The sequence below is a fragment of the Anolis sagrei genome, chromosome X (assembly GCF_037176765.1).
Source record: "Anolis sagrei isolate rAnoSag1 chromosome X, rAnoSag1.mat, whole genome shotgun sequence".
Classification (NCBI taxonomy): domain Eukaryota; kingdom Metazoa; phylum Chordata; class Lepidosauria; order Squamata; family Dactyloidae; genus Anolis; species Anolis sagrei.
The window spans coordinates 34,924,220-34,951,139 of NC_090034.1; the positions used below are offsets into that span (position 1 = coordinate 34,924,220).

Genomic DNA, 26,920 nt, shown 5'->3' on the forward strand with positions numbered 1-26,920 from the left:
AATTTCCAAGATTACATAGGAATCTTGGAAATTGTAGTTTCCTCTCTTGTAGTTTGAAGATTCCATCTGAACACGAGGAAGAACTTCCCGACTGTGAGAGCTGTTCAGCAGTGGAACTCTCTGCCCCGGAGTGTGGTGGAGGCTCCTTCTTTGGAAGCTTTTAAACAGAGGCTGGATGGCCATCTGTCAGGGGTGATTTGAACGCAATATTCCTGCTTCTTGGCAGGGGGTTGGACTGGTTGGCCCATGAGGTCTCTTCCAACTCTTTGATTCTATGATTCTAGGATGCAGCCTTGAATGCTGAAGTGTCATCATAACACCATAGTTGTGTACTGTGAAAGGGCCCAGGTGAACGTCTGAAGTATTAGTGCTATTGTTTTACTTTTATATTTGCTGTTTTTCTCCAGGGACGAACAAAGGCTCTTCCTGTCTAGGCTGCTCAGAGCACAAACGGGCCCACTTACCTGCAAGTAAGCCAATGGAAGATTACCCTTACCATGGAAATGGGGGATAATGGCAGACCATATTGAAATGAACAAGTTTCCTAGGACTCGGAGGACCTAGTGAGGCCTCTCTATGAATTTTCTTGGTTCTCTGGGTGATTCTGTTGTAACATCCAGAGGAAGTAGATCATAGAATTGCCTAAAGGCAACATTCATAGCAATGACATATTTTGTCAGATTCAGGTAGGTGAGACTGCAGGTACTTAGTCCTGCGGATAAAGAGGGCTATGGATATTGCATTAGTTATACATAGAATCATGGGAGTTGAAAGAAACTTTTTGGGTCATCCAGTCTAACCCCTTGCCAAGAAGCAGGAAAATCAAATTCAAAGCACCCCCGACAGATGGCCACCCAACCTCTGTTTAAAAGCCTCTAAAGAAGGAGCCGCCACCATACTCCGAGGCAGAGTTCCACTGCTGAACAGCTCTCACAGTCAGGAAGTTCTTCCTAATGTTCTGGTGGAATCCCCTTTCCTGTAGTTTGAAGCCATTGTTCTGTGTCCTAGTCTCCAGGGCTAGGGGATTAGCTCTGGAGACAAGCCTGCTCCCTCCTTCCTATGACTTCCCCTCATTTCTTAATACATGACCATGTCTCCCTCAGCCTTCTCTTCTGCAGATTAAACATGCCCAGCTCTTCAAGCTGCTCCTCATAGGGCTTGTTCTCCAGATCCTTGATAATTTGAGTCGCCGTCCTCCGGCCACATTCCAGCTTAGAGTCAACATCTCTCTTAAACTGCGGTGCCCAGAATGGGACACAGTGCGATTCCAGGTGTGTGGTCTGACCAAGGCAGAATAGAGGGGTAGAATGACTTCCCTGGATCTAGATGCTATACTCCTATTTATGCAAGCGAAAATTCAATTGACTTTTTAAGCTGCCGCATCACATTCCTGGCTCATGTTCACCTTCCTGTCCACAACGTCTCCAAGATCTTTTTCACACTTCCTGCTGTCTAGCCAGGCCTCCTTGCTTCTGTATCCTTGCATTTCATTGTTTCTGCCTTAGTGGAGTATCTTGCATTTGTCCCTGTTGAACTTCATTTTGTTAGTTTTGGCCAATTATCTCTCTAATCTGTTCAGATCGTTTTGAATTCTGCTCCTGTCTTCTGGAGTATTGGCTTTACCTCCCAATTTGGCGTCGTCCACAAACTTGATGATCACGAATATCTATCCAACTTTTCCTTAAATGAGTTCAAGCGAATATCCATAGCTTCATCCTTACAATCATCCAAGCAAGCAAGGCCAAGAGAGAGACTCAAGGCCACCCAAAGATCCCACTAAACTGACTCTGCAAGGTCCAATGGCTGCACAACTACGCACAACACAAAGAATTACTGGCACAAACCTTCTTTTGCACAAGCGAGGCCGCCCGATCCTCCGCCAATGACTATGAGATCATACTCACTCTCCCCTATGGAAAAGAAAGGAAGTACACTTTAAAAAAAACAAGAGGGAAGATAACGTAGTTAAAGAAACAACATGTGTTTAAGTTCCTTTATTCAGAGCCTGCTAACATTCATTAACATTAATTTCTGGGTTGCTGTGAGTTTTCCTGGCTGTCTGGCCATGTTCCAGAAGCATTTTCTTCTGACGTTTCACCCACATCTAGGGCAGGCGTCCTCAGAGGTTGTGAGGTCTGTTGGAAACTAGGCAAGAGAGGTTTATATATCTGTCCAGGGTCCGGGGTGGGAGAAAGAACTCTTGTCTGTTGGAGGCAAGTGTGAATGTTGCAAATTAATCACCTTGATTAGCATTGCAAAGCCTTGCAACTTCAAGGCAACCCAGGGCCAAACCACACAGCCATATAACCCAGAATATCAAGGCAGAAAATCCCACAGTATCTGCTTAGAACTGGGTTATCAGAATCCGCACTGCCATATATTCCAGTTCAGTGTGGATAATGTGGGATTTTATTCAGCTGTGTGGAAGGGGCCCCAGTGATTCTGGCCATGAAAGCCTTTGACCACATATTGAACATTAGTTTCGTTAAGATCTGGAACGTCTTTCTTTTGTGAGTATCAAGTGGTCAAAATGGGTATAAGATAATTATATCAATGGAATCTACTGAGGTTTGGTCCCAGGACCTCAAGTGAATACCAAAACCATGGCCCCAGTGTATTCAATGGAGTGTAGAAAAATGGGAGACCCTTGTGTACAATGCCAAAGTCAAGGTTTGTTTTGGGATTTTCAAAACGTATTTCCACCCATGGATGGTTGCATCTGTGGATGCAGCATCCGTGGATACAGAGGGAAAAGCAGAATGCAGGAAGAGCACTAGGGACCCGGAATTTGTATCCTCAACTTCCAAATCTAGGGAGAGCAGGAACACACACAATGGCTTTTTGAGAATAGGCATCTTATGCATCACAACACAAGAATTATCATGGAGTAGAATGGGATGCAGTCAATGACCAAAATAAATGATTTGATTGGTTTGATTGGGATGCAGTGGTTGACTGGCAACCTATCGGCAAGTGTTTTTGACTCTCAGTTCTTTCCAAACCAGAATGACAAAATAGTCTTTCAGTATAAGCTAGGATACTAAACAGTTAAAGGATTATTACTGTTGCAAGAATAAGATTGCAAGTCAGCACTTTTTTTCCCTTCCCTTATTCCCCAGACATTTGCATTGCGTAACTCAGGAGGTCACAAAATCATAGAAAAGGAAGCGCTCGCCAGGCCATTTACTCCAGTGATATGACAATCTGTCCTCTTCCTGTCCTGCTTCCAAACCAAACCAGGAGCGAGGCACTCCCCATCTCTCATCTACCATCTTTATCACACTCCCTTCGGACAAAAGGTAAGGGGGTTTGAGGGGCAGCATGAACATGCACAGCTTATGGGGCTCTCTTGGCTATTCCTACTGTAGGGTGCCTGGCTGGAGAAGATCGAGGAAAGATCATGGAGGGCACAGACGAGCAACCAGCTGGCAAATGTTGCGAGCCCTTTCAGATCACACATTGCTGTGATCTGTCCCAAAAGTAGAGAATGATTATTTCCCTACTGAACATACAGGAGGTCCCTAAGTTACAAACAACATACGTTTTGTAGGCTTGTTCTTAAGTTGAATTTGTATGAAAGTCAGAACAGGTGCATTTTTAAGTGTAACTCCAGCCATACATACACACACATACACATATAGGCTTTGGATAGTATAGGGAAGGGTTAACACCTTTCTGGTGTTTCCTTTGCTATCTGTGCCCCTGTTCTGAAGATGCAGCTTGTGGAAACAAGGATTGGCAAGAAAGCTTCAGTGGAGACACATTTTCCCCATGATAACTCTTTAGGGAGTGAATTTCCACTCCATTTTTGATATCCATGGGAGGTCCTGGAACAAACCCCAGCTGATATCGTGATCCCACACCATATCCTAAAGCAGAGTTTTCCAAAAATTTCATGCTGGTGACACACTGTTGAGACGTGCATCATTTAGTGACATAGCAATTTAGTTTCACTAGCAAACCAGAGGGGAAACCAACCCCTCATAAGATGCATGTACATGTAGATGAACTGTAATAACGAAATGTATGGGGACGCAATATATCTCCTGAAAAACTTTCATTTATATATTTAAAATATATGATTATTTATTTTGCATCAACTCTGAGATGTCCTGTTACATTTGTGTGACACACCAACACACAAATGTGTCGCGACTCACAGTTTGGGTCGCTTTGGCCACAAGTCTCCCTGAACTACAGTTCCTAGGGGTCCCTTTGACATGTGACAGTTCGAGTGACATCATAATGCTGTTGTGGTATAATGAGAAAGGAGCCTGGCAGTCTGTAGTGACAATTGTTCAGACCTGATATCATCAGTGCAGTGATCACTTCAGCAGGATGGGCCTTCAGAAGCCCTTAGGACAACAGTTGTCATGAACCCCCACAATGGGATGTGCTGGTTCTTTTGCAATAGCAGAGGGGCACTGTCACTACCAGCATGGCTCAATAAGGCCCTGATGGAGAGACCTGATGTACGTAAGCTTCTTAGATCAAAAAGTAAAAGCGCTTCTTCATCTCTAAGATAGCAAATAACTCTTGGATCAGGAGAATGTTGGTCATGATTGGCACTTTTTCCAGTGTACTCTTGGGCTGGATCTAAATTGCCAAATGCCATTTCGACTGCATGATATGGTCAATGTAGATCCATATAATGCAGTTCAACCTGCATTATATGGGTCTACACCAATGGTTCCCAACCTTTTTTTGACCAGGGACCATTCTCCAACATTAGCACCAAAAGAGTTACGAATCGGTTTGGTTATTTGGGGTGCTGATTCAGAAGATTGCCTTGGAGAGACCACATCAGCTTTAGTTTCTGATACAGAACATATGCCATCCAGTAGTTGCCATCTGCTCACCCACTGAAAACTATATTTAATAATCTTAGAGCTGACATTGCTGTAGTAAATTTTCGTGGAAAGTCAGCCTCTCCTCTCCCGACATCACCATTGGCACTAGAAGAAGGGTTCGCGAGACCAGTCACTCTCATTGCCATGTAGTTTTGAGGCAGCGGTGTAGTAATGGTGAGGCTGCAGGCCACATTTTCGTTCTTGGGGACCACTGGTGATCCATGGACCACAGGTTGGGAACCACTGGTCTACACTGACCATATAGTACAGGTTCAAATGGCATTATTTGGCAATGTAGACCTAGCCTCAGTGGAAGTATAAATTGTCAGGAGCCTGATAGCAACTGAAACAAATAATTTGCTTGGATAGATGTGTCACTCACATTTGCAATACTTTCTTGGCTGAAGAACAATTATTCACACAGTCTGTAAATTAATCTAGGTGGGATGTATATGAGGGGAGGGAGGGGAGGAAGGAAAAAAGAAGGGAAAGAAAGGGAGGGAGACAGAGAGAAGACAATAGAAAGGAAGAAAGAGAAAAAAGAGGGGAAAGGTATCTGGAAGGAAAGATAGAAAAAGAAAGAAAGTGACAGGGAGGGAAGGAAGGAAAAAGGAAAAAAGTAGAGAAAAAAGAAAAAAGAAGAAGGGAAGAGGAAGGAATGAGGGCCCTTCCAGACAGGCCCTATATCTCAGGATCTGATCCCAGGTTTTCTGCTTTAAACTGGATTATATGAGTCCGCACTGCCAGAGAATCTGAGATAAACAGAAAATCTCGGATCAGATCCTGGGATATTGGGTCTGTCTGGAAGGCCCCTAAGAAAGAAGTAGTAGTGACGGAAGGAAGAGAAAGGAAAGGGAGAAGGTATGAGGGTAAGAAAGGGAAGAAAGAAAGGACAAAGGAAGGGAGGGAAGAAAGAAAAAGAAGGGATGCAAAAGGAAAGAAGAAGGAGAAAAAGTGTATGAGGGAAAATTTATTGTGTTGCAATATGTTAATATGCCCAGAAAGACATTTCAATATGAGCTTTTATGGGATGTATTTCAGTATTATTTGATCTATGTTGTGCCCTGCCTAAAGCCCTAAGGAGAGACAGGTAATAAAGAAAAATGTTATTATATCACCATTTATTAAGAAGGAAAGGAAGGTGTGAAAGAAAGAAGGTATATGAGGTAAAGACAGGAAGGAAAGAGCCAGCAAAAAAGGGATGCTTGCTACCCCCATCATTCTAAACCCTAAATACAACCCCACATTATCTGCTATTAACTGGAATATCCAGTTTAAAGCAGATATTGTGGGATTTTCTGCCCTGATATTCCGGATTATAGGGCTGTGTGGAAGGGCCCCAAGATGCAAACTCACACATATAGGGCCCCTTCTACGCTGTCATATCATCCAGATTATGAAAGATGATAATCCACATTATATGGTTTGAACTGGAACATTTGGGGGCCCTTCCACACAGCCCTATATCCCAGAATATCAAGGCAGAAAATCCCACATTATCTGAGTGTGGACTCAGATAACCCAGTTCAAAGCAGATATCCTTGGATTTTCTGCCTTGATATTCTGGGATACAGGGCTGTGTGGAAGAGCCCTGTGTTCTACTCTGCCATATAATCCAGTTCAAAGCACATAATCTGAATTGTATGAGGCAGTGTAGATGGGGTTTAGGGCCCCATGTACACTGTCTTATAAAATCCAGATTATCTGCTTTGAACTGGATGATAATGAGTTTACATTGGCCTATAATACAGTACAAAGCAGGTCATCTGAATTCAGAAACTGAATTATATGCCAGTGTAGATGGGATCTAGGTAACACATAATCCCTGCTGAAATGCCCTGTTTTGACACTCCCCTATGGCAACCCTAAAGGGACTAAGTATGCATCTACACTTCAGAACTAATGCGAATTGATCCCACTTGAAGTGCCCTGGCTCTATGATATGGAAACCAGAGAGCTGGAGAACTCCAATCCCAGGATCCCATAGCCTTGAGCCATGCCAGTCAAAGTGGGGCCAAACTGCCTTCACTCTACAATGGAGATGCACCCATGTTTTTGGAGAAGGCACTAAGGCAGGCATCTAGTAGGCCTCGACCTGCCTGGCAGTAGCAACAGGAGTCTTCGCCTGTTAGACCTCTTCCTTGTCAAATGACCTCATGTCACTCAGCTCCACCCAGCTTCAAAGCTCTGAGCTGCCTCACAGGAGGGGACAGCCTACCCTCAACTCAGGCGACCCCCGTACCTGACGACAAGGCGCGACCCGTACGGCAGAGCCCAAGCTCTAGCCACCAGCGCGACCGCCTTCGCCACAGCGCCGCCATGCTGTACGGCAGCCGGCAAGGATCTCCCCCCCCCCCGCCCGTGGAGGTCCTCGCCGGCTGTCACGTGAGAGAAGCTGTCTCCTCAGGTGCCTGCAGGCTGTCGGGGAGAGGAAAAAAATAAAACAAAAGTGGAGAAAAAAGAATAGAAGCCGCCATGGGGATGGGGAAAGTTGAATCACGCGAGTGTCACCAAACGGCGGAGGGAAGCAGGCACTGGGGTAGCCGCCTCTTTCTCCGACAGAGCCTCAACAGGTGTGTCCCCTTGGGCAGCGTCCAAGCGGGAGCCTTCTTTTTCAGTCCAAAGAGAAAGTCATGAGGGGAAGCGGCGTTTGGGGGCCATGGATGGGTGAGCCAGGTTTTCCTTCTGTTTGAACATGACAAGGGACGTTTGGTATGAGTCAAAGGGGGACAGAAACACCCCACAAGAGGGAAGGGGCCCACTTTGGCGTGCCTTCTCTATGCTTTGGCTCCAGGAGGCGCCATTTTCTGGGGCCTGGTGGCTGAGGAGAGCCTTGGGGAATGCCTGAGGTATTTTTAAGTCCCTGACAGTACTCTTCTAGACCAGGCTGGGCCAACTTGGGCCCTTCAGCTGTTTTGGACTTCGACTCCCACAATTCCTAACAGCCTCAGGCCCTTTCCTTTGCCTCCTCAGGAGGGGGCCTGAGACTGTTAGGAATTGTGGGAGTTGAAGTCCAAAACACCTGAAGGGCCCAAGTTGGCCCATGGCTGCTCTACACTGTAGATTTAAGGCAGTTTGACACTACTTTAACTCTCATGGCTCAATACTGTGTCTCACCCCAAACTGCAACTCATAGGACCCCATAGCATTGAAGTCCAAGTGCAACCAAACGGCATTAAGCCACCATCTACACTAGGCATGTTCAAACTGCGGCCCGCCAGCTATTTGAGCCTCCCATCTTCCAGAAGCCCGAGCCCCCTTGTCCAATGGTTAGGAATTCTGGGAGTTGGAGACCAAACCAGCTGGATGGCCACAGGTGGAAGTGGCCTGATCTACACTGTGGAATACATGTCAAACTTAAGGACCATGGGTCAAATCTGTCCTGCCATGCCATTTTATGTGGCTCTCCAGATGCTGGACTCCAACTCCCATATTTCTCATCATTAGATATTATCATGGCTAGAGCTTATAGGAGTTGGGACTGTTATTTATAGATGACTAATTTGGGCACCCGGCGATGTCTAGGTTAGGTCTTTCTAATGATCTATGTTCGAAGTAGGCATTGCTTGTTGTTGGGTTTTATGAATGGTCCCATGAGATATTGTATAAGGATGTGGGTGAAGTACTCCTCCCAGCCTCCAAGACTGCCAGTATTCAAAGTTGGTCATGTTGGGTCTGCAGGCCGCGTTTGGTTCATATCCTTGGTTGGTTGGTTGGTTGGGTTCACAGTGCTCTCTGGCAGTGGGTGAAGTATAAATCCCAACACTCAAGGTCAATTCTCTCCAAACTTCACCAGTATTCAAAGTTGGCCATTTTGGATATGCATGCCAAGTTTGGTCCAGATTCATAGTTGGTTGGGTTCACGGTGCTCTCTGGATGGAAGTGAACGAAAACTCCCAAAACCCAGGGTCTTTTGCCTTCTTGGTCAGAGTACTGTTGACTCCACAAACTACAACTCCCCCAATTCCATAGCATTTAGCCATGGTAGTTAAAGTGGTTTCAAATTGTATGAATTCTACACCAAGAGTTTCAAACACATCAGCCTTAGGGTTGCCATCAAAGGGCCATTGAATCAATGGATAGAGAGTCTGTGGATACAGAGGCCAACTATAATATCGTTTTACATAGTGGTCGGTGAAGGATATGTATACCATATTGAATCCAGATCCCTCCATCCATATCAGAATCTTTGAGGTACAAACGCACATGTTTTCACTTTTAGATAGATAAATATCTATTTTATGCAATAAAGAACTGTGTATGTGTGCATATTTTATATCTATCTATCTATCTATCTATATCTCATTGAGAAATCTTGAGCTAGTTATAACAGCAAAACAATGGTGTCCCCCAGCTAGCATGGCTACTGGCAGTTCTGTACTGTTGTTGTACCTGCACAGAGCTAGAGCTATTTTGCCACAAGCTTGCATCCAATTGCTAGTCCCACCTAGAGGCAGATGAATTGCTGGATGGCAAGTCAAAACTTGTATAAATCCCATTGGGGAGAGAGAGAGAGTTACTGATTTAGACTGAAGCTCTTACAAGCTCTTGAAAGTGTAGCTGGGGGAAAAATAATTTTCCCAGGCTCAGCCAAATGGTTAATGGTACAAGGAAATCATCCCTGACTCTGTTTGGCTCTTCCAGTTTACATTGATGTTTTTTTTTCCACTCTTTGATCCCATAGTTTTGCTTTATCCTCTCCTTGTTTATAGCATTATTATCTAAACACATAAACTAGCCCTGCCTCACTTGTGGCTCTCCAGGTGTTTTAGACTTCAGCTCCCAGAATTCCTGGCCATCGGACTGTAAGTGTGCCTGTTCTGGGCTGAAGGCTCTCACTTGTGGTCTATTCTTCTTGTGGACTAGCCCAATCTTTGCTTCTGTTTCAGTTCTCCTCTTCTGCTTTTGTTTTCTACTTCTGATTTCTTTTGCCAATCTGTCCAGGAAAGACAGTTCCTTTTAGTGGCTCAGTGTTGCTCATGTGCCTTCCTCTCCCCCCCCCCCCCCCACCCCCAAAATGCAAGAAGGGTGCTCTGGGCCTGGGTTCAATCGTAACTGCTTCAGATACATACATCTCAAAATTTAAACAACCAACAGCAATAGAACCCTCTAAGAACGCGGGAGGGCTGCAATCTCCCCAGCAAGTCTTTCTGGGGATTGAGATCCTCAGGCTAGGCCACCTCAGTCCCACTACCTCCAAAGAGAGATCCGGAGGGGCATTTTTGGTGGCTGCTCCTAGACCATGAGACTCCTTCCCATGCCATGCTTGACTAGCTTGGCTCCTTGCCTGTTTCCTTTCTTCCAGCAGCACAGATCTGCTTATGGTGGTGGACTTCCAGCAATTGACAGTGTGTTAAGGAATGGGCTCTTAATGAATAGGTTGTCCCTGAATACACAGGATTGGGACATGTACTTTCACTTCATTGTTGTCTTTGCCCGAAATCCTTCCTAACCTTTTTCATTCCTTTACTTTGCTGGTAGAAGTGTGGCAAGATGTCTTTATGCTAGAACATATTCCTTGCTGATACAGGCAGTTTACTGTACATTTCCTTAAACTTTTAATTCAACTATTGTAATTTGCTACATTACCTTTTATAGTTTAGGTTCCCTTATCTGGAATTCCAAAATGCTCCAAAATAGGTGACTGAGATAGTGACACGTTTGCTTTCTGATGATTCAGTGTGCACAAACTTTGTTTTAGGCAATTTATTTTTCAAATACTATGTTTAAAATTACATTCATGCTATGTGTATATGTAACAAATGACTGCTGTGTTTTGTCTTTGGTCATGTATCTATATGCATGTATATCCATCAAATATGTATATGCAAATACAGGTATTCTAAAATTCAAATCACTTCTGATCCCAAACATTTTGGCGGAGACATCCTCAACCTGACTAGTGTTTTCCTGTATCATATTCTTGTTCCGATCTACCTTGAGTTCCAATTTTGATAATCAATCAAGGTAATCAATCAACCAATCAATCATAAATGATCTTACAACAGCAAGGTACAACTTCCAACCTTCCTGTTTTTGTTGGAGTACCATTTGTCTTACTTAATCACCATTGTCTCTGCTGGCTAGGGTGAGGGGAACTGCTATCCCTTGATGTCCTGGAGGGTTTTGCCTCAGGCCTTTGTTTGTATCAACTTCTCACTGATTTTAATCAAATTGCATCCCAATCCTTGAAGACTACGTGCTTAATGCTGGAAGGCCTGGGATGCCTACCTATCCGTGTTTACTAAGTCATGTTTACTATTTGCCGTAGATTCAATACTTCAGGGTCTTGAATTCTCCAGAGTTGTCATGATTATACATTGAACAAAGTATTGCCAAAGGCTTACACAGTCAGAATCACGGAGGTGTTCTGTGGTTTATGGGCTGCGTGGCCGTGTTCCTGCTAGAAAGGAGAAACGACACCCCTATACATTGAACAGTTGTGTGCCTGCATCAGCAATCTGTGGTGATTGGAAATAGTAGGAAGGGCGCTACGCCCTGGCTTAATCCCCTCACTGAGCAAAGGTTGGCCTGGCAAACCTGGATCTGGGCATGCTTTTGCAGGGCTTTGTGAGTTTGCAGTAGGAAGGAGAAAGGACAATTGACTTCAGATGTTAGCCATGGTGTCCCATGAATAGGAGGCAGGATTGGTCATATATTTAGACCTCAGCTGTGGTGTTGTGTAATCAATGGCTAAAGTATGTTTTAGAGCAGCAGTTCCCAACTTTTTTGGCCCACGGAACCCTTTTTAGAATCAGTTTTGATATGCACAACAGGCCAGCACCCCACTTAGCCTCATCACCTATCCATCTTGTGCTGCAATAATTTTGGAGCTAGTGGTAGCAGAATCACAAAGTGTTTTCTGCTAGAAGAGGTGTAAAGTTCAATTTGGCAAATTTCTGTTCAGAATGTAATTTTTGGTTTTTCTTATATTGATTCTAATTTTTGTTTCTTATTCTTTAATTGTGTTCATAGAATCATAGAATCAAAGAGTTGGAAGAGACCTCATGGGCCATCCAGTCCAACCCCCTGCCAAGAAGCAGGAATATTGCATTCAAATCACCCCTGACAGATGGCCATCCAGCCTCTGCTTAAAAGCTTCCAAAGAAGGAGCCTCCACCACACTCCGGGGCAGAGAGTTCCACTGCTGAACAGCTCTCACAGTCAGGAAGTTCTTCCTAATGTTCAGATGGAATCTCCTCTCTTGTAGTTTGAAGCCATTGTTCCGCGTCCTAGTCTCCAAGGAAGCAGAAAACAAGCTTGCTCCCTCCTCCCTGTGGCTTCCTCTCACATATTTATACATGGCTATCATATCTCCTCTCAGCCTTCTCTTCTTCAGGCTAAACATGCCCAGTTCCCTAAGCCGCTCCTCATAGGGCTTGTTCTCCAGACCCTTGATCATTTTAGTCGCCCTCCTCTGGACACATTCCAGCTTGTCAATATCTCTCTTGAATTGTGGTGCCCAGAATTGGACACAATATTCCAGATGTGGTCTAACCAAAGCAGAATAGAGGGGTAGCATTACTTCCTTAGATCTAGACACTATGCTCCTATTGATGCAGGCCAAAATCCCATTGGCTTTTTTTGCCGCCACATCACATTGTTGGCTCATGTTTAACTTGTTGTCCACGAGGACTCCAAGATCTTTTTCACACGTACTGCTCTCGAGCCAGGCATTGTCCCCCATTCTGTATCTTTGCATTTCATTTTTTCTGCCAAAGTGGAGTATCTTGCATTTGTCACTGTTGAACTTCATTTTGTTAGTTTTGGCCCATCTCTCTAATCTGTCAAGATCGTTTTGAATTCTGCTCCTGTCCTTTGGACTATTGGCTATCCCTCCCAATTTGGTGTCGTCTGCAAACTTGATGATCCTGTCTTCTAGCCCTTCATCTAAGTCATTAATAAAGATGTTGAACAGGACCGGGCCCAGGACGGAACCCTGCGGCACTCCACTCGTCACTTCTTTCCAAGATGAAGAGGAAGCATTAGTGAGCACTCTCTGTGTTCGTCCACTTAACTAATTACAGATCCACCTCACCATAGTTTTGCCTAGCCCACATTGGACTAGTTTCCTTGCCAGAAGGTCATGGGGGACCGTGTCGAAGGCCTTACTGAAATCCAGGTACGCTACATCCACGGCATTCCCCGCATCTACCCAGCTTGTAGCTCTATTGAAGAAAGAGATCAGATTAGTCTGGCATGACTTGTTTTTGATAAATCCATGTTGACTATTAGCGATGACTGCATTTGTTTCTAAGTGTTTGCAGACCGCTTCCTTAACAATCTTTTCCAGAATCTTGCCCGGTATCGACGTGAGGCTGACCGGACGGTAGTTGTTTGGGTCATCCTTTTTTCCCTTCTTGAAGATTGGGACCACATTGGCCCTCCTCCAATCTGCTGGAACTTCTCCCGTTCTCCAAGAACTCTCAAAGATGGTTGCCAATGGTTCCGAAATGACTTCCGCTAGTTCCTTCAATACTCTGGGGTGTAGTTGATCTGGCCCTGTGTTTCAGTGTTTGTTTTTTTACCTGGAGTGGCCATGGAGCCCCTGGGAAATGCACCTTTAGAATTCCACGGGCTATGGTTTTAGAGCAAACATCTTACCCCTTGATCCACAGGACATCTTCAAGGGATGATGCTCTAAGCTGCCTTATTCATTTATTTGTTTACTGCATTTATTTCCCGCCCTTCTCACCTCGAAGGGGATGCAGGGCGGCTCACAAAACAGGCATAATTTGATGCCATATATACATACACAACATAATAAAACATATATATTAAAACCAAATAATTAAAACATATTTATCTTAAAACAGTTAATTAAAATCAAACAATCCAAAAGCATATTCCAGGAGCCATTACAGTCATTAATTGCACTGTTCCATAAACACTTACTGCACTGAAAATTATTGTCCAAAGGCTTGGTCCCATAGCGCGTCTTCACTTTTTTTTCTGAAAGTCGGGAGGGAGGGGGGTGATCTAATTGACAGCACCTTGAGTCCCACTAATGGGAAATGGGAGGGATGTAAATGCTGCTGCCATTGTCAAACTCTGACCTTTCTCTCTGGGGAGTAGTTGTCTATAAAAGTAACGTTTTCCAAGATCAAACAACTCTGAACTCTCCCTGGAAGCCAAGATGACTAACCAGAGGCTATCATTCTTTGGACATGTCCAGAGATGCTCTGACTTATTGGAAAGAAATGATTATGCTCATACATTGGAAGGCAGTTGGAAAAAAGGAAAACTGTGTAACAAGTAATAGAATCGAGTTGGAAGAGACCGTATGGGCCATCTAGTTGAGCCCCCTTCTGCCCTCCTGGAAACGTGCAAAGTATCCCTGACAGATGGTCATCCAGCCTCCTTTTTAAAGCCTCCAAGGAAGGAGCTTCCACTAGACTCTGAGGCAGAGAGTTCCACTGTTCAACAGCTGTTCTTACCGCCTGGAAGCTCTTCCTAATGTTCAGGTGGAGGCTACTTTTCTGCTATTTGAACCCATGGCTCCAATGAGTCCTAAATTCCAGGCCAGCAGAAAACAAGCCTTCTCCTTCTTCCTTAGGACAACTTTTAAAATACTTATATATGGCTCTCATGTCTCCTCTCAATCTTCTCTTCTGCAGGCTAAACATACCCAGCTCTTTAAGACACTCCTCATAGAGCATGGTCTCCAGACCTTTGATCATTTTAGTTGTCCTCCTCTGGATACATTCCCTTTTTGAAAAATCAATATTGTTTTCATTTAAGTCCAATATTTGCTTTCATCTGGGGAAACACATCCAATTCTGCTCCAGAAATGACTACGTTATTTGCCCTTAATGAAATCAGGAAGGCCAGGAGACCAGGTGCTGTGGGGGATGTTGCGCTGTTGTTTAAGTAGACAAGTTTCTATGGCTAGGCAATTGATGTTAGTTGGTAATCTGCTGCTTATAGTTACAATGTCTAGGACAGTAGTTCCCAACCTTTATTGACCAGGGACCACTCTCCAACATTAGTTCCAAAAGGGTTACAAATCAGTTTTTTGTCAACTTTAGATTTGGTTTGATTATTTGGGGTGCTGATTGCATTGGGTAGACCACATCAGCTCTAGTTTCTGATACAGAACATATGCCATCCAGTAGTCGCCATCTGCTTGCCCACAGAAAACCATATTTAATAACGTATCGTCAAAGGCTTTCATGGCTGGAATCACTAGGTTCTTGTGGGGGTTTTTTGGGCTATAGGGCCATGTTCTAGAGCCATTTCTCCTGACGTTTCGCCTGCATCTATGGCAAGCATCCTCAGAGGTAGTGAGGTCTGTTGGAAATAGGACAGTGGGTTTATATATCTGTGGAATGGCTGGGGTGGGGCAAAGAGCTCTTCTCTGCTAGAGCTAGGTGTGAATGTTTCAACTGACCACCTTCATTAGCATTTGAAGGCCTGCCTGAACCTGGGAAAATCTTTTGTTGAGAGGTGTTAAAACAACCAGGCACATCTTAACACCTCTCAACAAAAGATTTTCCCAGGCTCAGGCAGGCCTTCAAATGCTAATGAAGGTGGTCAGTGGCCGTTCAAATGGTGCCAAACCATGTTAATGGCCTGGGAGCAGACTATTCACCCCCTGAAACTGTAAAACAATGGTAACATGGGATTAAGAGCAACTGGCACATTTTTGTTTGGACCATCTAATGCAGATTGTCACACCTGCACTGCTGTTCAGACTCATTTCCAATGTCAACTTTGGTCAACTTCAAAACTTTTCTTTGGGGGGCTATAACTCCCAAAACACATGGTGGCCAGGAAAAATCTAGAAACTGCACAGAAAAAACCCAGAAATTATCTCTGTACACCATGTTGGACTTTGGCATCAAGTGAAAGTGAAACGATATTTACACAGATTAAGCCTGTTCAGAAATTACAGGATAATTGCATTGCTCACCAAAAATTCATTGATCTAACTTGTGGTGAAGGAGAAGAAGAAGACAAAGAAGAGAGGAAGGAGGAGAAATAAGAGGAATAGTTGTGGTTTCCACAAGAAAACCTGCATAGTTTTGGGTAAGAAAGGAAATTTTAATCCAATCTCTCGTATGCTATCTCTGATGAATAATCTCCCCCAAGCAATTTTAGCTGCTCTTTCCATTGTAGGGAAATGTTCACTGATGCCAATGGAGGCTTCTCTCTCTGTCTGTTTGTGTGTCCGTGTTCAGGAGGAAGAGGTTTCAGTTGTTCTTCCCTACCTTCTGCAGCCCCAATGTTGCACAGACTCACCTGCAGCTGCTCCTTAAAGCATACACATAAGCTGCATCTAGGGTTTAGCTCTCCATGGATGGTGAAATAAGAAACCACAGAGAGAATTCAAATGCAGTCGTGCCCATTGCTAGGATGCCATTATGGGATCCTGTTGAAACATTTTTTTTTTGCATTTTTAAAGATGACAACTTCCAAATCCTCAGTCCATCATGAACAGTGGCCCACACTCCCTGGGATTTCTGTGAGTTAGGGTCCACAAAGTCACTCATTTAAGATCTGAACGTAAACAAGGGTTGCATCAAATGGTTTGGATATCTAACAGTGTCGAACTCATTTTCACTGACAGCCACATCAGCCTTATGGTTGCCTTCAAAGGGCTGTTTGTAATTGTAAGACTGTGTAAATGTAACTATGTTGCCCTGGCATTGAAAGCATTGTGGGCCACATATAATGACTTGGCGGGCTGAATTTGGCCCATGGACATTGCATTTGACACATGTGGGTTATGATATAAGATGTAGCCCATTACATCTGGAAAGCACCAGGTTGGCGAAACAGGTCTATACTAGTTTAACCTTTCTCACTAAGGTCAAATTGTTTTCCAACTTCCTTGTCTATATATTTATATTTTCATATGTGGGAGTATATACTGTATAGTTTATATTTGAATGTACCCTTTGCTACCTCTCAGCCTAATTTATAGCACATAACTGTTGTGAGCATCAAAGTGCGGGTGAGTGCATGGAAGGCTAACCTGTGCCACCTTCATTTCCGACCTTTTGTATGTAGAGGTTCACATCTAAAAGGGGGCTTCTCTGTAAGTTCAGTGTGAAGGATGTTGCTGGGGTGGGGGTGCCAAAGGTTTGCAGGTCTGCCCTTCAGCTAGCCACTCTTAAAGCCTATATGAGCTTGTCTGTATCTCAACCGGGTGGTTTGTTACACTCATTTACCCGGTCTACTTAGGGAATTTTCATTGCTTCAGCATAGCTGGTGGAGCCACATTATGGAACTTCTATGCTGAATATTGACAGAGTGCAACAGAGGCAGATCAGTGCTCAGTGTATGTGACTGGTAACCCATTGTATACATGAAATGCATGGGGTGTAAAGACATTGTACATTTACAGCCTACTCTCTGTAGCCACTGTCTGATGTGTGCAACTCTGCACATTCTGCTAGCAGCATGATCTTTGCACTTTGTACTTGGTTTAAAACAACTGTTCACATGCATGCCGTAATGTATACCTACATATATTACAAATATCATGTTGGTAGGGACATCGTCTTTTCCCATCATTGCATATAATGGGACTTGAGCATCCCTGGATTTTGGTTTCCATTGGAGATCCTGGGACCAGATTACAACAGATATGGAGGGCCCATTGTATAGTCTGTAGCAGGCTGGCCCAGGTCTTTGGGGTGGCATGTTCTGGGGAAATGTTTAGCAGGAGTCAAACCCACCTCCTCCGGTACACTAGCTATCTGCTTCCCTGCCTCCAGCTGGCTGAGCCAGGGTTTGATCCTGATGCAATTCCACTTTGGCTTTATAAAAGCCCCTTGACCTGGGCTCCCTAGCTCCGGTAACCAAGTAACAAGAAGTTTATGTGCTGCAGGAGAAATGCTGAGCCCTGTCTTATAAGACATGCTTCTGGTGGAATTGAGTGGGCAGGAAAGAGGAGGAGAAAAGGGGCGGGGAGAAGGAGGACGCGGCTCCTTTTAGAAGCTGTGGCACTTGGAACCTGTAAGCCCTCAGTGTAGTGTGATCAAATGAGACTCAGGCAACTGTAGGACATCTGCAAAATCCATATCCCTCCAACCTGACCAAAGGACCACAGACCGTCCCAGTTGACTCAGAAAGGTACATTTTTATGCATTTGTTCCTTGGGCAGATCTGGGAAGCTGTGTACAATGCTTTATTTTTAGTTTATGTATTATTTATTGAATGTCTCTATATTAGAAGGCAAGGGAGACTGTAGTCATTTCTCCTATTCAGCTTTGTTTCTTGTTTTTGCATGCAATCACAAAGCAAATCCGTGGATGAGGAGAATGGGGGATCTTTTAGAACACGTCCACTATAAAAGAGCAAGAGTTCTGCTTGGTTTTAAACAAGCTGTCCCCTGTTTTCAGGTGGAAAGGGAAGTGTTTGACACCTTCCTATGGTGCAATCCAGGAAGGAATGTGTTCCAGCGAAGGAAAAGAAAAACAGCAGAATGGCCAGGTCCCTTGACAGTGGTTGATACTTTAGCAGAATTGGTTGCCAAGCCCCATTAATTCCTGGATTGCATTCTTCTTTAAGAAGCTTCTGTGCTTAATCCTCCTTATCTCTGAAAAGGCAAAACAAGCAATTCCAACCTAAGTTTTATGCCTGCCGCCCCTTGCGGGGACTTTACTCCGGCAGGAATAGGCTCTTGTGTAAACTGCAATTGTTTCTTTGCTTTTGCTAACAAAATATCTTCTGACTGTAAAATCTGATTGATTGATTTGCTTTTTCAAAAAGCCTTCACACTGGCAACTTCCTGTCTTTTTGGGATGTAACTGTTGCACTCTTTTCATTTTTTTTGCCAATTCAAACTCTCTGCTTTGCCATGATCTGTTGTTTGGTGGGTACTTTTTTGACTCTGCTGCTTTTGCTATTTACCTTTCCTAACTGGAGTTTTAACATTCATGTTTTCAAAATACAACTCCCAAATAAGTTTGCTATTGGGCAGTCCAAAATGTGATAAATACATATTATAAAAGTGTGTGTGTGTGTGGGGGGGGGGGGGGGGGGAGGACAGGAGACGGATCCAAGTTTGCTTGAATCATCTCATTTAATAGTGTGGCTGTTGCCAACTCTGCAAAGAGGTCTCAGGTTCTTTTTTGTAGTCTATTTTATTCTGTTGTGATATAACCCCATGGCTGTTTCTTATAACCAACAGTTGACGCTGTCCATCAAGACTCTGATCAGCAGAATACTGGGAAACGGTGACAAATCCCACAGCCCCATCATGCTTTTGGGCCCCTCCAAATCTTCTGTTTTAGTGCTGGACATGTATGGGACTGAGTTATAGTCCTTATGTTCAAACATTGTTTTAAATACTTCCTTACTCCCTCTTATCCAACCTACTGCAATGTGACACTCTTCAAATTGTATGAGACTGCAGTTCCCATCTTCTTCCCTGCAGGAATATGTGAGACTCTGGTTCTGTGTTATTCAGAGACTGATCCAAACTATCTCTTAAAAAAGTGGGTCTCAATCAGTGGGTCCCCACATGTTTTGGTTTACAACTCCCAGAAATCCCAGCCGGTTTACCAACTGTTAGGATTTCTGGGAGTTGAAGGCCAAAACATCTGGGGACCCACAGGTTGAGAACCACTGTTTTAAAATAAGTTTCAACTGGGTTTAACTGGTTTGGTAACTGTAAATTGTATTTTTTCCCTTGAGTAAGCCATATATAGTTGGAATAATGGGGTCTAGATTTGAGGTGGCGAAATTAGCCCTAAGGATGTTTTGCCTCACACCTCCATGCAGACCCTCCCAGCATAGCCGATGGTCAGGGATGTTAGGCATTGCAATCCAAAAACATTGGAAGGGCCACATGACCCCTATACCTAGTCTTGTGCTACATCCTGTAGATGATTCAGTGTAAACTAGTGTCATGTTGACTTTAAAGGGAACAAACACACACCATGACCCTTTAAAGCAATGTTTCTTAACCTGGGGGTCAGAACCCTGGGGGGGGGGGAGTCATGAGGGGGGTGCCAAAGACCATCAGAAAATACAGTATTTTCTGTTGGTCATGGGGGTTCTGTGTGGGAAGTTTGGCCCAATTCTATAGTTGGTAGGGTTCAGAGTGCTCTTTGATTGTAGACGAACTATAAATCCCAGCAACTGCAATTCCCAGATGTCAGGGTCTATTTTCCCCAAACTCCACCAGTGTTCACATTTGGGCATGTTGAGTATTCGTGTCAAGTTTGCTCCTGATCTATCATTGCTTGAGTCCACAGTACTCTCTGGATGTAGGTAAACTACAACTCTAAAACTCAAGGTCAGTGCCTACCAAACCCTTCCAGTATTTTCCATTGGTCGTGGGAGTTCTGTGTGCCAAGACTGGTTCAGTTCCATCATTGATGGAGTGCAGAATGCTCTTTGATTGTAGGTTAACTATAAATCCCAGAAACTACAACTCCCAAATGACAAAATCATTCCTCCTCAACCCACCAGTATTCAAATTTGGGCATATCAGATATTTGTTCCAAATTTGGTTCAATGAATGAAAATACAACATGCATATCAGATACTTTGTTTACAATTCATAACAGTAGCAAAATTACAGTTATGAAGTAGCAATGAAAATAATTTTATGGTTGGGGGCCACCACAACATGAGGAACTGTATTAAAGGGTCATGGCATCAGGAAGGTTGAGAACCACTGCTTTAATGCCTACTAAGAAGTAATACCCATTGATTTCAATAGGGTGTTCTCTCATGCAAATGAGTGGAAGGATGCTTATTCGCTTTCAAAACTGCTTTTCGTTTGAATGTTGGGCATGACATTGCAGCCAGGTGTGTGTGCGATCTTTGTAACAGTACCATCCTTTTATCATGAAAAAGGTCAAGATCATGGGAAGCTTTACTCAGACCCCAATGGGACATTTAAGATGTTGAAATCCAACTGTGAGGTCTCAGAATTTTTTTTTAAAAAAACCTATGAATTTAAGACAATCCCATAAAATCTCACATCTAGCTCTCTAACACATTGTTTGGTCTTTTTTTTAGCTGTCTTCTGAAAAGGCAATCTCAGTCCGATCTCTTTGTGTTCTCACAACTTTTGAGTAAAAGGACTTTTAAAAGCCAAAAAGGAAATTTAGAATATTTCTTTCAAACTGTATGTATTTTTGTCTTAATGGGAATGAGTGAATAGGCAGGGGAACTAGGCAAAGAAAACCATCTATAGTGAAAACTGCTGTGACTTTATTTTTTGGTTCAGTGGAACTTTATGTCCTGGTTAATATGCACAGTTGCAGCTTTAGGTTAACTCAATTTCTGTTGTAAAGTTTTCAGAGTGGGGGGAAAGTGTTACAAACAATGATTTATGAAAACGAGAGCAAATGATTGATTCTCTTCTGTGATCTAGTACATTTCGTTTTGGTGTTTTGTGATTAAAAGTAAGAACATGCTTTCTTTCCCAAAGAACACACTCCATGCTTTATTGGGAATTGCTATAGCAACATTTCAGTGGTGAAACAGCTTTTGTGAATGCTTGTCCGTCTTGCTTTGTAGATAAAAGTTAAAATAATATCCAGCAGGCTGTATAATAAAAGGGTGTGGAGGTTCATATTCTCTGATCACATCTGGTGAGATTTATTTCTTTTCTTTTTTTAAAAAAAAATTAACACTCTGTCAACCAGGAAATTAAAATATAGATAAGAGATCTGGCCAGAGGTGTAAACTTCTCAAGTGGGCCAGGCATTTGGCTGCACCTGAGTATCATCTCCTCGTAAATATCTTCTGTGAGTGCTTTTTAATGTTCATTATATTAGGGACAGATTACTTCGTGTTCTTCCAGTGTGTTGGACTGTAGGCCCCATCATCCCTGACCCATGTGAGCTGGGTCTTAGGAGCACTGGATGATTCAGTGTCTTCTCGACCTGTGATTCCCAAATGTCGGTCCTCCTTTTAACTACTTGATTTGACTAACAAGAATCCTGGGAGCTGAAGTCTAAACTTTCTGGTGGACTGAAGTTTGGGAATTACTGCCCTAGACTATGTCTTCTGAAAGGCAGACTGAACATCCACAAAACAATTCTAGTCTCTGGAACAGGAGAAAACAACTGTCCACTATGTTCTACATCAGTGCTTCCCAGGCTCTCTGATGTGGGAGACCATAATTTATTTAATTTTTCCAACTTGCCTGACACCAGCACCATATTTCTGGCAATTGGCTCCTTTCCCCCCTGGAAATGTACCAGGGACTAGCAGCCAGTGGCTTCACCATTTAGAGTAGCACTAGTTTGTGTGGCACCCCTTCAAATATATAAATGTAGCTACAGCAAGTATGGGCAAACCCAAGCTCAGGGACCGGATGTGGCCCTTTGAGCTCTTTTCTTAGGCCTTCCTCTCTCTCATCATCCTATCCTCCTTTCCTTCTCTCTCCCCTTCTTCCTTCCCTCCCTCCCTCACTTCCCTCCCTCTTTCCTCCCTTCTTCCTTCTCTCCCTCCTTCCTTTCAACCTTCCTTCCCCTTTATCTTTCCTTCCTTCTCTCTTTCCTCCCTCTTCCACCCTCCCTCCATTCCCTTCCACCTTTTCATCCTTCTTCCCTCTTTCCTCCCTCCCTCCCTCCCTCCCTCCCTCCCTCCCTTTTTGTCTTTCCTGCTCTCTCTTTCCTCCCTCCCTCCCCTCCATTACCTTCCACCTTTCCTTCTTTCCATCCTTCTCTTCCTTTCTTCCTTCCTTGTTACTTTTTCCTTCCTCCTGGGGGATGTTTAGCTGGGAGAAGAGAAGGTAGAGAAGGAACAGCAGAACCATGTTTCAAGATTTCAAAGGATGTCCCATTGAGGAGGGGGGGGGGGGACTGTCTTTCTGCTGCTCTAGAGACCAGGGCACAAAGAAGCAATGAGTTCAAATGGCAGGGGAAACAATTCGACTGAAAAGCTTAGAAAGAACTTCCTGGAAAGTGGCATAGGTTGCCTGGGAGTGTGGTGGAGTCTCCTTCTCTGGTGGCTTTTCCACAGAGGCTGTCGATCGGGAGTGCTTTGATTGTGCCTTCTTGCATCGCAGGGGGTTGGACTGGATGGCCCTTGGGGGCCTCTTCCAGCTCTAGGATTCTAGAACAGGCATAGGCAATATGGTGTCTCATGGATACACCTTTTCTCTCCCACCTACCATCTCATCCTGACCAAGTCCAACCCTTTTGGGATCCAAATGTTTCCCATCTTTACTTGACTTTCTGCCTCCGAAAGAGAAGAGGAAGGGGAGGAAAGGGCAGGGAGGGAACTTGGGGAGAACCCAATTCCTCCTGGCCGACTCACCCCGCTCCGGCCTGCCATGCAGCCCCCAAGTTAGAAAGTTTGCCCATACCTGAGCTATAGTGTCACTTTGGAACCTTGTCTTCTCCAGGCTAAACATACCCAGCTCCTCAAGAGGGATTCATGGTCTGACCATATTGGTCGCCCTTCTCTGGATGTATTCCAGCTTGCCCATATCCTTCCTTGAACAGTGGCATTTTAAAAATGTACTTTTCTATCTGTATTTCTTGTTTTTAAATAGGTATGTTTTTAAAACAGCTTTTTTTGTTTGCGGTTTATGGTACTGAACTGGATGGATCTCTGGTGGCATAAGGCAGCTTGCTAAGTCCCTGCAGTGTTGGCATTGGTTTGGAAGGAGACTTGCAATCACACCAGATGGGTAGGAGTTGCATGTTAAAACAAGGGGCATTGCTCTGTGACTACAGACCCAGTTTGCATGCAGAAAGTACCAGATTTGATACCAACTCTAATTAGCTGTGGCCATGACTGCTTAGGAAAAAATGGAAAATGCCCACTTTTCTTTTGTTTCTTGGTTTGCTATTGCAGCACTTGTTAGCTGCAGAAAGCTACTGAACATGTTTCAAAACATGTTTGCAGGCGATTGTGATTACTGTATAAGTCTCATGTATAAGTCTAGAAGTTTCAGCCTGGATGCCTGGGTAGGGAAAGGGTGGTGGTAGCATTGGTGCTTTGACCTCTCCATGAAATGCCCCTCAACTTATCCCTACCAGAATCCATAATTTTGGCTCCAAATCAGCCCATATTGAGTTGACTGCATAGAGATTGCTTCATGTGGTAATTACGCACCCCCACATGGTTTTGTGTGTAAAAAGGTAGTCCCCTGACATTAAGTCCAGTCATGTCTGACTCTGGGGTGTGGTGCTCATCTCCATTTCTAAGCCGAAGAGCCAGCGTTGTCCGTAGACACCTCCAAGGTCATGTGGCCGGCATGACTGCATGGAGCGCCGTTACCTTCCTGCCGGAGCGGTACCTATTGATCTACTCACATATGCATGTTTTCGAACTGCTAGGTTGGCAGAAGCTGGGGCTGACAGCGGAAGCTCATGCCGCTCCCTGGAATTGAACCTGCAACCTTTCGATCAACAAGGTCAGCAGCTCAGTGCTTTAACCCACTGCGCCACCGGGGGCTCCGTGTGGTTTTGTGTGTACATGTACTTAATTTCTGTGTCGGTTGGACAGTGGCCTTTGCCTGTGTAGGGACTAACAGAAAGAGCTAATTAATCTTGCTTCACTGTTTGGAAAAATAAATCTGCTGGGTAATTGCAATGGGTTAACCTTTGCCAGTGCGGACACCAGCTATTAGCAAGCACATCTTTTGCAGTGTGATTGAGACTGCTGTCTTTCAAATATGACGGCTTTTTCCTGTTAGTCTCAGTGCTGCCAAACCAATGAGGGAACTAATTTTGGTGAAAAATGACTGATTTGTCACCCCTCCCCCAGCACTTTTTGGGTGAAGAAAACAAATGGCATCCAAATTGACTTGTTGCAATATCGACATGTTGTTGTACTAAGGCCTTTTAATACACCCTGACCAGTCAGGCTCTTGGGAAATATATGGGAAAAATTAATACTCAATTGGAATGGAATGGAATTCTGTTACTTTGCATCACAGCATTCCTCCCAATTGGTACCTTCCAGATGTGTTGGTCTACTTCTTCTAACCACCCCCAGCCGGTCTGCAAGTTGAGGGTGATGGGTTGTGCAGTACCTCTGCTGGCTTGGGGACAGCAGTTTGTGTCTTAGAGATGGTTTCTTAGTGGGTTGAAAAACAGTAGGCTTAGTGAAGGCTAGGTTGCTGTGTTATGCAGAAAACCCCAAGAGGATCTTCTAGATACAAGAATAAACATAGGAAGGTTGGTGGATGCTTTCTTCTTTGAAAATCTTTAAACTCATGCTGTCAGACTTGTGTCCCTCCAGGTGTTTTGGACTTCATCTCCCAGAATTCGTGGCCATTGGACAAGCTGGCTGGGGTTTCTGGAAGTTGGGAGGCTTTGAACAGAGGTTGGATTGACACCTCTCAGGACTACTTTAGCAGTGGGTGGGTTCCTGTCTGGGACAGAAATGAACGAGATGGTCCTTTCCTTCCACTGAATGGATCTGTGACTTCATGCAATGGCAAATAATGTGCTCCATGTAGGATGTACTATAGCAGGCATCCTCAAACTCTGGCCCTCCAGCTGTTTGGGCCTTCAACTCCCAGAATTCCTGACAATTGAAAAATTAGCTAGGGCTTCTGATAGTTGGAGGCCCAAAAAGCTGGAGGGCCGCAATTTGAGGATGCCTGAACTATAGCATATGCAACCCTTGGCACTTTCAGATAAGGCCATGAGAAAAAACCCCTCCCCTAAACTCCAAGGAGCTTCTTCTAGTCCATGTCAGCAGTCCTAGACCAGATGGAGCCATGGGCTAACTTCCAGTCTCCTTTCTTTCCTGCTACATAGTCCATGGATCCATCAAGAAGTCCTTTGTATGTGTCCTCTTCATTCGAAGGGGGTGTTACACAATGCAAGAGAATTGTGTGTGGAGCCCCATTGCTTGTAGTAAAAAACCAGTGCCCACCATGAAATCCAAAAGGAGAGTTGGGACACAATTATACCTCTTTTGCTTTGTTTGTCCCATTCCCTCAGAACCATTATTTATACGAATAGTGCTAAAATTCCACCTCTTTGCTTTTCTCACGAAACCGCCAGCACAAAATCTGCCAAAGTTGGCCTTTTTGTGGCTGTCAGCCTGGTTTCACAGATACTGGCTCTGTCCCCTCCTTCCCCCAATCTGGAATGGTTCCTTGTCCACACTCCCTCTGCCTTAAGCTTCGCCTCATAGGGATTCATGGTTTCTGATTCTTTGACTTAACATAGTTCTGTGACTTTTCTGAGCATCCATACCTCTCTAGTAGCAGCTGACACTTGCAGAGATTTTGGAAAGTATCTGTCTGTCACTTTTGCTTTCTCTTCCACACATATTTGTTAAAATCACCAGTTCTTTCTATCTTGAGCATGGTATTCCCTGTTTCATGTATCCATGTTTGACAAAAGATGTTCTCTCTAGGCAGTTTCTGGGTCCTCTAACATTGGCAACATATTGTTCTATGTGTTTTATTTGCTTATGTGTTTTGTTTTATCATTTGAGGGGTATCTTTTTATTGTTATGCTTATATGCAGCATTGAATTTTTGCTGGAGTTTGTAAGCTGCCTTGAGTCCCTGCAGGGAGAGAAAGGCAGGCTATAAATGAAGTAAATAAATAATAATAAAATAAATAAATAGGGCTTCCTCAGCCTTTTCCATTTGTGGTCCTTTTGGCCCAATACATTTTTACGTGACCCCCAGGTATATAGGTATATAAAATAGGTATAAACCCAAACGTTTACTGATAATAAATCAGCATTTGCAAGGCTTACGAAACAAGCGAAATGTCCTTTTTTTGTGGAGTAAAGCTGAAGCACTTTCAGCAGAGTCCACTGTAAACACTGCACACTGTTGCCAACAGATTTATGTAAATGTCAAGGTGGCGTTCAGAAACCATTTACTGTTGCGAATTCTTTTGGGACCCTAGCGTTGAGCCAAGGGGACCCCACTTGGGGTCTAGTGCTCTAGTATGACTATGGCAGGCCTACACAACTTGTGGCCTTCCAGGTGTTTTTTGGACTTCATCTCTCAGCATCCCTGACCATTGGACAAGATGGCCAGGGCTTATGGGAGTTGGTCCCAAACTCTTGGAGGGCCACAGTATGTGTGGGCTTGCTGTATGGTATTCTTGGGCCAGATGTCCTTAGTTTCAGTAGTGTTTATTTATTTATGATATTTCTATCCTGCCTTTC

General features: G+C 44.0%; 2 protein-coding genes across 9 annotated transcripts in view; one reads left to right on the forward strand and one right to left on the reverse strand.

Moving 5' to 3' along the window:
* The window catches only part of TXNRD2 (thioredoxin reductase 2), an 86,656-nt gene extending 79,451 nt beyond the window's left edge, over positions 1-7,205 (reverse strand). For 2 of the 3 annotated variants that reach the window (XM_060785859.2, XM_060785860.2), the window contains exons 1-2: positions 7,093-7,205; positions 1,845-1,910 (exon numbers count right to left, since the gene is read on the reverse strand). In XM_060785859.2, coding sequence (XP_060641842.2) covers positions 1,845-1,910; positions 7,093-7,171 — 145 coding nt within the window. In that variant the 5' untranslated portion in view covers positions 7,172-7,205. The remainder of the gene's footprint in view (positions 1-1,844; positions 1,911-7,092) is intronic. The other variant, XM_067473181.1, reaches the window with a different exon arrangement.
* COMT (catechol-O-methyltransferase) overlaps positions 3,277-26,920 on the forward strand; it is a 39,084-nt gene continuing 15,440 nt past the window's right edge. The window contains exon 1 of one of the 6 annotated variants that reach the window (XM_060785868.2): positions 3,277-3,299. The gene's annotated coding sequence lies outside the window, so the exon portion shown is untranslated. Of the gene's footprint in view, positions 3,300-7,341; positions 7,518-15,742; positions 15,879-17,777; positions 17,931-24,166; positions 24,190-26,920 lie in introns of those variants that run through there. The other 5 variants (XM_060785867.2, XM_060785864.2, XM_060785866.2 and 2 more) reach the window with 5 other exon arrangements.